Genomic DNA, 12,805 nt, shown 5'->3' with positions numbered 1-12,805 from the left:
ATGGGGATGGTGTTGCAGATTAGGGAGATGTGACAGGCTACAGACTGATGGCTGAACTTAGACTTGGCTCCCTCTCCTTACAGCACAAAGCATTACCTAGTCAGCTGATTTTTGTTGAGCTGCCAGGGCTGTTCCTTTTCACTTACTCAAATGCCAAGAAACAGTGTGAACAGAACCTCACTAGTGCAGGCCAGTGCAAGGGTATTAGCAACCCAGGACCAACTTTCAGCCCCCTATTCTCCCCCCCTCCCCAACCCCAGGAACTATGATAAGCCCAGCACCAGCCCTCCTGGGATAATCTGGGTGAAGGACTATTTGAAAACTGTTCCCTCCACCCCCCCCCCCTCTCTGCTGGTGAAAGCGCCTCCCATTTCTTTCAGATTCTGGTTGTCAGGATCTATTGTTTTCCTTTACAGCAGCTACTCTTTGGTGTCCCCAGAAGCTGCTGCCCTAGGCAAGTGCCTAGTCCTGCCTGCTGGTTGGGCCAGCCTTTCACTTGTAAAGACATTGATGAAGCATGGGCTGGACTATCCATTCCCCACTACTACACACTGGAGTGCAGCAGCAGCCTAGTGGTTAGAGCAGCAGGCTAGAAGCAAGGAGACCAGGGTTCAAATCCCACCACAGTTCCTTGTGGCCTTGCACACGTCACTTAACCCTCCATTTGTCTCACATACAAACTTAGATTGTGAACCGCTTCTTCCCCCCCCCCCCCCCCAAAGGACTTGCTCAACTTTTAGTGGCATAAGACTTCAATTTTATTTATTTATTTATTTTATTGGCAGCACTAGGTATACTGTGAGTGGTTCCTGAAACGACTATGCAGTTTACAATTTCTATTACAGGTACTTTGCACTGTCCCTAAGGGGCTCAAAATCTAAGTTATATATTGTACCTGGGACAACGGAGGGCTAAGTGACTTGCCCAGGGTCACTCGGAGCTGCAGAGGGAATTGAACCCGCTTCCCCAGGATTCAAATAAGTAGAAGGAACTACTCAGGACACAGGTGACGTGTTCACCAGATCCAGTGCAAGAGCTCCTACAGAGCAGCCGAGAGAATCGGCAGGCCAGGAGAACCAGTGTTGACAGTCAGGATCCTCCCTTACCATGTCAACATCCAGACAGGCTGATAGGGGCAGGATAAAAGGGAAAGGGGACTTGATATTCCGCCTTTCTGTGGTTACAATCAAAGAGGTTTACATATTATATTTAAGTACTTATTTTGTTCCTGGGGCCCAGAGTCACAAGGAGCTGCAGTGGGAATCAAACCCAGTTCATCAAGATCAAAGCTCACTGCACTAACCACTCCCTTCTGTCTACACACTGGAAGGGACCTAAAGAGGTCAGAGGTCGTTTTCAAACCCACCTCTCCCTCCCAGGCAGAGTACACTCTACCCAAACCATCCCACGCAGAAACGTGTCCAACCTGCCCATAAACAAGTGCAGTGACACAAGTTCCAAAGCTCGCATCCATCCCTCTCTCCCATAAACACACCCACACTTACCAGTCCATCTCTCCTATCTGTCTGTTTCCAGGGCAGACTTCTGTTGCAAGTGACTGTTGATTCCTGCTACCAGTTTCTCTGCCTTATGACATTGTCGAACCTTCATTTAGATTTCACATGGAAAACTGGGGAGCAGACACCCTCTCTGCCATGCTCCTCAGATCCAGCAGATGGCAGGAGGCCATGGCACAGAAGGGTTTCTTTCGCTTCTCAGAAACAAATGCTCCAGGGTGCTACTGAATGAGAAAACACCAGCCTTGAGGTGCTACTGAATGAGAAAACTCGAGCCTTGACTAGTCGGTTGGATTCAGACGTTTTGTGCCAAACCCCCTTGAGTGATGTAACTATGACATCACAAGGCACCAACCAATCGCAATTCAGCCCTGATCACGCCCAATGACCTCACAAAATGCACAAGCACCACTGACACGGATTGTCATACACGACACAACCAGCACAGAATTCCACTGTACGGGGTAAAGGTTCTTCCATGTGGACACGTGCTTCACGTGCAGAATAGGTCTTTTGTAAACCGTGTGGCTGGACATAACACAGACTTTTAGGAAGACTGCACACTGGTATTTCTGGAAGCACAGTTTTGGCAGAGTTGCAACACACGTTCATATTTTATGAATTATGTGGGTACATTTGTAGAATACAGGCACACGTTTACCCCCATTTTTTGGAGCTGGTATAAACATATTCATATAAACATGCATGCTGTTGGATGTTCCTTCCACAGTGTGGAAAAGCCTCAAAGAAAAGACACGTGACCCTAGAAACTGACACATGGGCTTCAGCAGGGCACACTGCTACCCCCTTCCTGTTTATCATTTGAGGCCAGCCACGGGAGATTCTGAAGCAAGCAAGGTGCGATATTTAGTTACTGATGATAATCTAAACTTTTTTCTAGTAAACAGGGACTGAACAGAGGTTTACATGCTTAACAAAGGTGGCAGAAGGGCTTCAGGACCATAGGCTGCAGATGAATACAAGAAAATCAGAAGTCAGGTGGGTTAGCAGAAGCAAGGAGAAACCAGCAGAATGCTTGTGCTTAAATGGTCCACCCTTCCCATGGGTAGAGGATCTGTGGATCAGGACAAATTCCACCCTGTCCATCAGCTTGCAAACCGCTTAGATAGTTTATTACCTCTTTGCAATTTAAAATAAAGTTGTTGATGATGAACTATCAGCACTGGCCAGCTCTCATTTTGGATGCTTAGAATGAACTGCCAGCTTCGTTCGTTCCCTTCTACCTCATATTTAACACCTGTCTTGTATCCTTTGGAGACAGGAGTATTCACTCTACCATGGCGTACTGCAGCAGAGTGTTTGGGAAGGTGCCTGATACCCACAGGCTAAAATTTAACACACTGTCTGTTACTTTCACTGGATTGGCCCCCCAAATATCTGCGAGATAATTTGGAAAGTTATATAGCAGGAAAAGTGCTTTTGGTGGTGCCTGGTATGAACCAGGTTGGTCAGGACAGGGTGACATGCAGGACTTTTCCTGTTATTACCCCTCTTTTGGGATGAACTACATGAGAAAATATGCTATTTTCTGGTTTGCCTGCAGTTTGGGAAATTATTCTGGACCTGGTTATGTATAGAGGCTTCTTAAACAGCAAGATGAGAGGGAGGGGTGTAAATGTTAGGGTTCAGGGTGGGAATGAAATGTCACAGAATGGGGCTTTTAATGTTGGTGCTGTATTGATTACGGCTAATTCGTTTTGGTTTTAATTGTGGCCAGGGTATGTGGGTAGGGCAATTATTGATATTATGGTTAATGAGATTATAAATGTTAATGGAAGATTGGGGTTGGAATGTTGTTGGGGGCTGTTAAAAATCTGCAGGGGGTAATATTCAGACAGCAGCAGTTAGCATTTTTAAAAAATGCTGACCGTCGCTAGCCAGCCTCGGATATTTAGTGCCAGGCCATGTGCAGCCACGGGCACTGAATATCCAGGGCTAATTCAACCGCTGCTAGTTGCCCAAGCTCACATTGCTCCTGGCTGATGTTCAGGTGGGGCCCACGTAAGACATTTTAAATAGGCCTCAGCTGAATATTGGCCAGGACCCGTATAACTTCCTAAGTTGTTTTTTTACCCCTCTGAGCCCTCTCCAGCGAGTAGCCTAGTAGTTAGTGCAGTGGACTTTGATCCTGGGGAACTGAGTTCGATTCCCACTGCAGCTCCTTGTGACTCTGGGCAAGTCACTTAACCTTCCATTGACCCTGGTACAAAATAAGTATCTGAATATATGTAAACAGCTTTGAATGTAGTTGCAAAAACCTCAGAAAGGCGGTATATCAAGTCCCATTTCCCCTTTCCCTATTGGAGATTCTACATGGAATGTTGCTATTCCACTAGCAACATTCCATGTAGAAGCCTGCCCTTGCAGGTCAGCAACACGGCTGCGCAGGCTTCTGTTTCTGTGAGTCTGACGTCCTGCACGTATGTGCAGGATGTCAGACTCACAGAAACAGAAGCCTGCGCGGCCGCGTTGCTGATCTGCAAGGGCAGGCTTCTACATGGAATGTTGCTAGTGGAGAAGGAGCCTAGTTGTTAGTGCAGTGGACTTTGATCCTGAGGAACTGAGTTCGATTCCCACTGCAGCTCCTTGTGACTCTGGGCAAGTCACTTAACCCTCCACTGCCCCTGGTACAAAATAAGTACCTGAATATATGTAAACTGCTTTGAATGTAATTGGAAAAACCTCAGAAAGGCGGTATATCAAGTCCCATTTCCCTTCTTCTGGTCACCCGCCCTCCAGCCACAGTACTGCGAGAGGTTGCAGCACCCACTTTGAAAATGTTGCCACTTGGGGCAGAAGCCAGTGGAGTTTGCTCCTTCTCTCATCACCTTTATTGGATCACCAGGGATCTAATGTAGGCCTGGGGAGGGAGGGGGGTTCTTAATGTCATGGGGTGGAGGGAGGATGACCGGAAGGAGGGGTGGGAGGCAGGAGGGGTAATAAAATGAATGCGAAAATTATACAGGTGCCGGCACCCGCATAGATAACCAATCTATTTAGGACAGCTTTTGAGCTGTCCTAAATAGGCCAGGTTAGCTATGCAAGTGCCGGCACTAAATACCGCCAGCTTCTCCCCAATACTGCCCCTAACCTGCCCACTTTCTACATGGGCAATCAGAGCCAATACTAAGTGGCACTGCCGAATATAGAGGTTGGGCGGCTCCCCTCTCCTGTCCACTTAAATCGCTTTGTACATTGAGAGGTGTATGATAAAATGATGCACACTGTTTAAACTGTGCAGCTTGCTTTGGGTCCTAGGATAGAGGCGATTAAAAAATCAAATTAAATACATATTTGCAATTCCTGCCACTGGGAATGCTTTCACTCAATGTGTACACACCCTGTGCACCAATGCACCAAACATGGGCAACCTTCCAAGAGCCCATTTCCAGGGGGCGCGTTAAAGGCTGGGATGTGTATCCTGGAAGACCTGCAACAGGCACACATCAGTGTGTGTGACTGTGTGCCATGCTTATATACTACCTTCCCTAAACCAAGAAAGTTTTAAAAATAGGCAAACACGCAACAAAATTTAAGTCTTAATCTAACCCTATGCTGATGTTTAAAAAGCAACGTGTCCCTGAGACGTGTCTGCTTGAGCTCCTTGCAGTCACAGCCCCATGGGGAAGTGCACAACAAGCGTCTTTGGCTGAGCGCAGGTCACTCTGGAGCCTTGATGGCCAAACTGCTGATGCTGAAAGAACCCCAACATCTACCCTATGGCCTAATTTTGTAAACACTTTTGGCTCGCTCTGGGGAATGTGTGGGGTGAAGAGGAGGGATTGGCAGGGAGATCACGGGTGAAGGGTATCATCAACCTTCCATCTATGAGATGGGAAGACCCTGTTTCAAGAGGGGAGAAAGAGGGATAGACTGGGTAAGGGGCTCAGGAAATGCTCTGTGAGATACACATAGACTCCCTGCCCTGCTACAAGCTCCTTCAGCCTAAGAGCTGGCCATTGTAACCTGTGGCCATTTATTTCTGATGGAGAAACAGATCAACCAGCCATACAATTTCCACATATACACTATTAATTTCTCCTCCGGCTCTCCCTGTCCCCTCTCTTAGACATATCCCACCATCCCCACCCTGTTCCCCTTCCAACGCCCCTTTTTACACTCCACCCTATAGTGTACTTTCCTACAAGTGACCCTCACTCCCCTCTCACCTTGATGAGATGCTTGTTGACCCATTTTGTAAATGTTTTCTTCTGCACTCGATCCCGTTCATCTGGAAGAGAAGAGAGAGCCCTGGTTTAGAATATTATCCTAATATCTGTGAGTTTAAGAATGTGTAATATCTTAACTGCGGCTTCCAGGAAACTAAGAATCTGTAATATTGCAGGTACCTTAATCAGTGAGTTTCAGTAATCCAGGCGCCAGTGATATTTTATAACCCAAGCAATCAATGACACCTTATCTACAGCACTCAGGAGCCCAAGCATCACTAACAATTTTTCTATGGTATTCAGGGCCCAGGCATCACTAACACCTTATTTGTGGTACTCAGGGGCCCAGGCATCACTAACACCTTATATATGGTACTCAGGGGCCCAGGCATCACTAACACCTTATCTGTGGTACTCAGGGGCCCAGGCATCATTAACATCTTATCCATTTACTCGTGGCCTCAACCATCTGTAATACCTTATCCATGGCACTCAGAGACCCAGGCATCATTAACACCTTGTCCGTGGTACTCAAGGGCTCAGGCATCACTAACACCTTATCTTTGGTACTCAGTGGCCCAAGAATGTATAATACCTTATATGTGGCTTCCATGGACCCAAGAATCTAAAATACGTTATCCATAGTACCCAGAGGCCCAGGCATCAGTAATACCTTGTCCATAGTACTCAGAAGCCAGACCAATGCTGGCTGTCAGAAGTTGGGTATCTCTAATGCCTACCAATGCCAGTTGTGTCCAAAATTTCAGGGTGGGCTGATCCTGTCCTGGTTTGACCCCAATGCATGCCAGGACTTGCAATTCTGATTGTCCAATTGCATTCTCTATGAAAGGCAAGACTACAAATACCTGCATGCAGTGGGGTAAATCCAGAACTGAATCAGACTGTCCTGACCATCTGGAACTAGCTGACAACCATACTTAACCCCTTCCCAAGAGCTTTTCAGCAGTCACTGTAAAGCCAAAGTAAAAGCAACAGAGGCAGCTGGGACAGCAACCCCAGGCTCCCCAGGGGCAGATGAACAGGGCGCCAGCCCCAGCCGCTCCTGGTGGGAAAGGAAGGAGGGAGAATGGGAACCTTCCCTGCCACATCTGGAGAGGAAGACTGACTCAGTCAGCAGGCAGAGGAAATGGGGCTTGAGAGTGAGTCAGCTGTCAGGTACAATAACTGGGCAGCTGCAGGAGTTGGGGGGAGAAGCTTCATCTCCTCCTCCTCCTCCTCCACTCACTGCTTTTCCCTGATGTGAGGAGGGTATTGGAGAGAGGTTTCACCTCTCCTCCTGCTCTCACTGCTTTTCCCTGAAGTGAAGAGGGTATGAATTCTCTCTCCTTCCCAGTCTTTTCATACTCATTCTTCCTCTGTCTGTCTCTGCTTTTCTTGTTCCCTCCCCTCCCTCCTCCCAGTCTGCTCCAGAATCCCACTGCTGAGAGCAATGAAAGAAGCGGGAAAAGAACAGCGTGAAACTTTCCAAAAAGTGTCTGTAATCCTGCGGGCTGGAGCGTTTGGCTGCCTGCAGTCTGGCCCCCATGTCTTCCCCCACCCAGACTGTGAATGTGCCACCCAGTCCCTTCACAGGCAAAAGGACAACCCTCTCTACTACGCCTCCCCTTGCTGAAGGGTTTCACACTAGATGGGCTTCAAACTGCTGTGTATCAGGCTCCTAGCCAAATATTCAGGGAGGGATCAAAGCAAAGCTCAGGATGCAGTAGCCAGTGGTTGGAAACAGAGTTATTAGCTGCAGTCACATGAACAAACCGCAAATTGGACACAGATGCTTGAGCTTTGCAGGCCTCACAAAGATGCTCTCTCTTCAGTGACCTTCAAAAGTCACTTAACCTTCTGGCATACGCTATGTGTATGTCACTAAAGAGACAAGCTGCTCTGCTCCACTACACTCAGCATTGTCTGCAGAAAACTTTGTATTTTTAGCACAACTATGCCCCTTCCTACCCTTTGCTGGTCTTACTCCTAGTTCTCCTTTCCATTTATCATCCCCATCACAGCTCCATATTATTTCTCTCCATGCTGCAGACAGGAAAGCAGTTTTGTATTTCAGAACACAGAGATGGAGCCACTGGTCCACGCCACACCCCTGGAAGGGTGAGTGAGTGTCCTGAGCAAAACCTTGAAAGGCCTATAAGAAAGGTGTGTCAGCCTTCAGGATCATCTGCTGAGCATAGCTCACCTCCTCCCTACCAAAGGTTAATGCATCACTTTACTGAAATCAACCTCTCACTTACATTCCAGGGCTCCTTATCACTGCAGGGTGGGGGAAGCCAGAGACTGGGGGAGGGGGGAGTGAGCACACGGGGAGAAAAGCACCCCTCCTTTCAGCAAAGATGCACACTGCTCTACCCCTGCAGGAAGTCAGAAATTGAGGGGGGGGGCACACAGGGAGACAAGCACCCCTCTTTCTAGCAAAGATGCACACTGTTCTACCCCTGCAGGAAGCCAAGTGCTAAATCCAGAAATGAAACACACACACACTTACACCCCCTTCTCCTTCCCCCTCCTCCTTTAACTGCTAAAGGTAAAGAACAGGGGATGCAGGAGAAAATCAAACACTAGGGGACCCCAACAACACCAGGCTGTGCTCTCCTCCAACCCAATGAAAACTTCCAATTTTCCTTCTCCTCCAAGTGGCCTCCAAAACCCCTAATCCTACCATGAGTCAAAAGCACTTACACAATGGCCAAAAATTAAACTGTAAAAGTCTGTGGGCAGCAGTTTCAGTCAAAAAAAAAAAATCAAGAGACTCCTCACTTCATTCAAACTTTTACAGAAATGTTCTTTCACTAAATTACTTCCATCATTCCAAAGTTAAGTATGTACGGTGCTACTGCACTGTTCATCAACAGAATCCTTTCAATCCCCATTCTCCCTCACAAGTATCAGAGCAATATATGTAATATCCATAGAGTCCCATGCAATTGTCATACAGATACAGGTAAAGCATGAATACAGCACAGACAGCTGAAGACCAGACCTCCACTGAATCCTTGACCTGTTCTAGTAAGGCAATGCTTATGTAGTTATGTACCTGTGAAATATGAATAGAGCACAGATAGCTGAAGAATATATCCTTGTGTAGGTGTGTCACTTATACATGTGAAACATGTGGAGGAGTGGCCTAGTGGTTAGGGTGGTGGACTTTGGTCCTGAGGAACTGAGTTCAATTCCCACTTCAGGCACAGGCAGCTCCATGTGACTCTGGGCAAGTCACTTAACCCTCCATTGCCCCATGTAAGCCGCATTGAGCCTGCCATGAGTGGGAAAGCACAGTGTACAAATGTAACAAAAATAAATATATATATATATATCACATAAAGCTGAAAAGAAACTTCATCAACAGCTTTCACACTGCTACATAAAGCATAAATACAACACAGACAGCTGAAGAGAGATGCTTCATCAGCATCCCATGTAGGCAACACGCTGATGTATTAAAAGTAGAGATACAGCACATATAGGAGAAAGAGAAGTCACTGAAACAGATTTTAAAAACAGGAGGTGTAACACTTAAAATAGGTGCACACCTTTATTCCATGTATAAGTGCATGAACTTAAAAAAATAAAATACAAGTGAGAAGAGCAAAATGAAATAGAACAGAAGCACTACCATGCTGGTATATGCAGGAACTGAGCTGGCAGAGCCGCATTCGACCCTGATCTTACAGACACCTGTCTGTGACACCCTCCCAGGCCCAAAGACAAGATGACAGGGCCCAGGGGGCTCAAGCCCTGAGCCACCGCTTTCAAAGCACACTGTGCCCCACTTCCGCCCTCTCATACACCAAGTCACCTGTTGCCTAACCCTGTGCAGACTGTCATTCAGTGCTGGGCTTCTGCCTACAGTGTGCAGAGTATTTGAAGGGGCTGTCTCCTCCTCCCCCCCCCCCCCCCCCCCAAGTACCTTTTTTGCCTTCAGTGGCTCTGAGCACTGCCAGGTAAAGATTATCCTCGGAGTCGGTCCTCTGCCGGAAGGAACCCGTGGCATTGGGCACGGCTGCAGTGCTCCGGTATCGCTGCTGAGACATTTCTTCCTGTCTCAGACGCCCTCTCTCTCTTGCTTGTGCTAGGACAGGGCAGGGCTGTGCAGTCTGGCACCACTGCTGCTGAGTTTCAGACTTGTGCTAACTGAGCCGGGGAGTCAGGAAGGTCCCCTGGTGCCCTCTGCACTGACAGACTGGGCACAGCCCTTTCCTCCAGCTCAGAGGCTCTCCTAGTAGCTGTGTATGAAGCGCTGCAGGCAGCTGCTGAGAGACTAACTCTGTGTGTGTATGAGTGAGTGTGTTTCTGGTGCCGCACACGCCTCGCCTTGCTGCTGCTGCCCACTCCCTCTCAGCAGTCCCAGGCCTGCCTCAGCTGGTTCCTCTGGGCTGCTGCTCCTCCTCTCTCTCCCCAGCTAGGTGTGTCCCCACGCCCTGGGCTTCCCCGGGGCCCCTGTTCTCTCCTGGGGCCCAGTGCCAGACAGGAAACCTCAAAGACACGCGACATGCACTAGAGGCAAAGAGTTTGTTGGCCTGGCCCTATTACACAGGCTGCCAAAGTATCAGTTTTAGAAGTTAAGGTAAGAAAATGGGCACACAGATACCCAGAAAAAAAAAAGAAAAGGCACACACACATCAGTCTGTACAGACACAGGGCCACGGGCATGTATGTGTGAAATGAAAACATGCACAGAGACACAAACACACAAGTACACACAGCCCAGCTCCTGCAGAGCAGGAAAGCACCAGAGCATTAACCCTTTGCTGTATAAGAGCCGGTGACCACAGGAAGAACAGGGATGAAGATTCAGTTTAAGGATGTACAGTACAGCCAGTACATGAAAACAAATGGTGGCCTGACTCTCTAAAATAACCCTGGTTCTAATCCCTGCCGCTAGTCAGAAATAACCATACTAATCCCAGTTTAGGTTCTCAGCTTCCCTGGGATTCAGCCTGACCCTCACATCTATGAGCCTCTCAGAACCAGTACCACATCTGTATAAGTGATGGAAATGAGAGACAGGCACAGTGCACCTCATTCCTGCCCTGCAACACCCTCTGGGGAACACTCTGTGGAAACCTGTCAACTGAAAGTGTAAGAGTTACACGATGCAAACATTTTGGTTGCCCTGTGAAGATACTGTACATATAAATTCAAATTACCCTGCCATTCCGGTACTGAGACCCTCACTCACAGCTTTGCCGATGCCCCTCAGGGCCCGATGCACAAAGCTTATCATGCTAGCAACATCCGATTTATACTGGTTCTAGTGAGTTTAGGGTTCATGTTATTCAGCGAGTAATGCACAAAGGGGTTCTATGTCGATCTTACCATTTGCAGTAGCAGCCAACGATAATCCTATGCAAATGCACTGCAACAAGCTGATTAGTATTAAAATCAGTATTCCGAGCGATGCAGAGAAAGGAGCGCCTAACTTTAACATGCAAAATGTTCCGGGGGGTCTGGAGCTCTCATAGCATGACAGCGACTTCTCGGCAGAGCAGTCTGCAGCCATATTTTAATAGTATTTGCACGTGTGTGTTAAATATGCCATTTGAATGTGTCCCACACGTAATAGCACTGTGAAAAAGTCGTCATGGAACAAAAAAAAAAAAGGCTGAAGCATGTTGTGGAGGTGCGCCCATGGCACCTGCCACTGAAAAAAAAAGCTACACACGGTTTTCATACATGCACATATAAACAAAAAAACCCTAGGGGTGTTAAAGTTGTCATGGAACCCTACAAAAAGAAACTGTAAAAAAAATTGACATGGAACTAAAAAAAAAAAAAAAAAGACGGTGAACGTATCTGACACACGCCTAGGATGCAGCTGTAGCTTTTTTTTTTTCTTGGGCATGCGTATAACATCGACTCTTAGCGAATGACTATTCTCTGCATGTGCTAGGCACTTTCCCTACCGAGCTGCTTGCTGAAATTGTGTGCAGCTCATTTGCATGCTATTTCCTTTGAGCATCACTCGCTGTTTCGAAATCAGTAACTTCAACCGTGGATCCATACGCATACAGTTCTTAATGGAGACTTAAGGGGTGGTGCTACCGTGGGCATACATGGGTTCACAGCCTCCCCCTGGAGAGCAGAGACTGGCAGTAAGAAAGGGCAGCTGAGGCCTCACTGCTAGAGGGTCCCTGGCGTTTTGCAAGCAGTACTGAACTCTGTGCTCTGTGGGATGAGCTGCTCTTCCCAGGGCGGGCAGTAACATGCCACTCTCTCTTCTTCCCAGTCTCATTTCTCCTTCACATGAGATCCCTGGCATCAAACGGATCCCAGTGTACATCAGTGAAATCAACTGGGGCACATGACCACAGTCACAGAGGAAAGGTGAGATCCATCTGCTGCCCTGGGGGTCAGGAAACCCTCCCTCCCTCACTGTACTGGCTATTTCAGCCCAGTCTTAGCACTGACAAGAAGCATCAAACTCCCACCCAGATGCCATGAGTACCCACATCCTCCACTGTCCCCTCTGGGTACAGAAACTCTCTCTGATCTTAGCTGTACTCACAACTTCCCCAGACTTCAGCGCTGGGGTGGGGGGGGGGGGGATTGGGTGTGTAGGATGTACTGAAGCCGTCCCTCCAGCACACACCCAAGTCCCTACATTCCTCTAACCTGCCCTGACAGAACCAGCCAATACCTCTGGGCAATGCATTCCTCTATCCTTGCACCATCCCACTTATAACACTTATAAACCCTCACTGAGCCAGGGACATGCCAGGAGCTCCAACACAGCCTGTCTCTGCTTCTCCCTCCCTCCCTCCCTTTGGGTCAAGAACCATCAGAGCAATAGGTGGGCGAGAGGGAAAGTTACAAAACTAGGGGGGGGGGGGGGATCCTCAATTCTGATTGAGCTAGAAACTCAAAACGAAACTGCAACTTCTGAGCAAAAAATTACAATGAAATTACTTATTCAGTGAGTCAGAGGCAAAGCCTGATTCGGGAATTTTCCTGTCTCCAGGTAAACATTAACACTCAAAGCTGTGTCTGGTGAAGGGAGAGTAAGGGCAGCAGTAGCATATACCCCCCTGTGTACCACAGTGTGTGGGGGGGAGGGGGTCAGCTCGCCCTGTGACA

The 12,805-nt window shown here is 48.0% G+C and overlaps 1 protein-coding gene across 1 annotated transcript in view; it reads right to left on the bottom strand.

Moving 5' to 3' along the window:
• PLEC (plectin) overlaps nucleotides 1-12,805 on the bottom strand; it is a 285,737-nt gene that overhangs the window by 167,275 nt on the left and 105,657 nt on the right. The window contains 1 exon segment of the mRNA XM_030220355.1: nucleotides 5,708-5,769. Coding sequence (XP_030076215.1) covers nucleotides 5,708-5,769 — 62 coding nt within the window.

Source organism: Microcaecilia unicolor, chromosome 1, assembly GCF_901765095.1.
Source record: "Microcaecilia unicolor chromosome 1, aMicUni1.1, whole genome shotgun sequence".
Lineage (NCBI taxonomy): Eukaryota > Metazoa > Chordata > Amphibia > Gymnophiona > Siphonopidae > Microcaecilia > Microcaecilia unicolor.
Note: the sequence above shows the minus strand (reverse complement) of the source record. Positions and strands in the feature narration are given on the sequence as shown.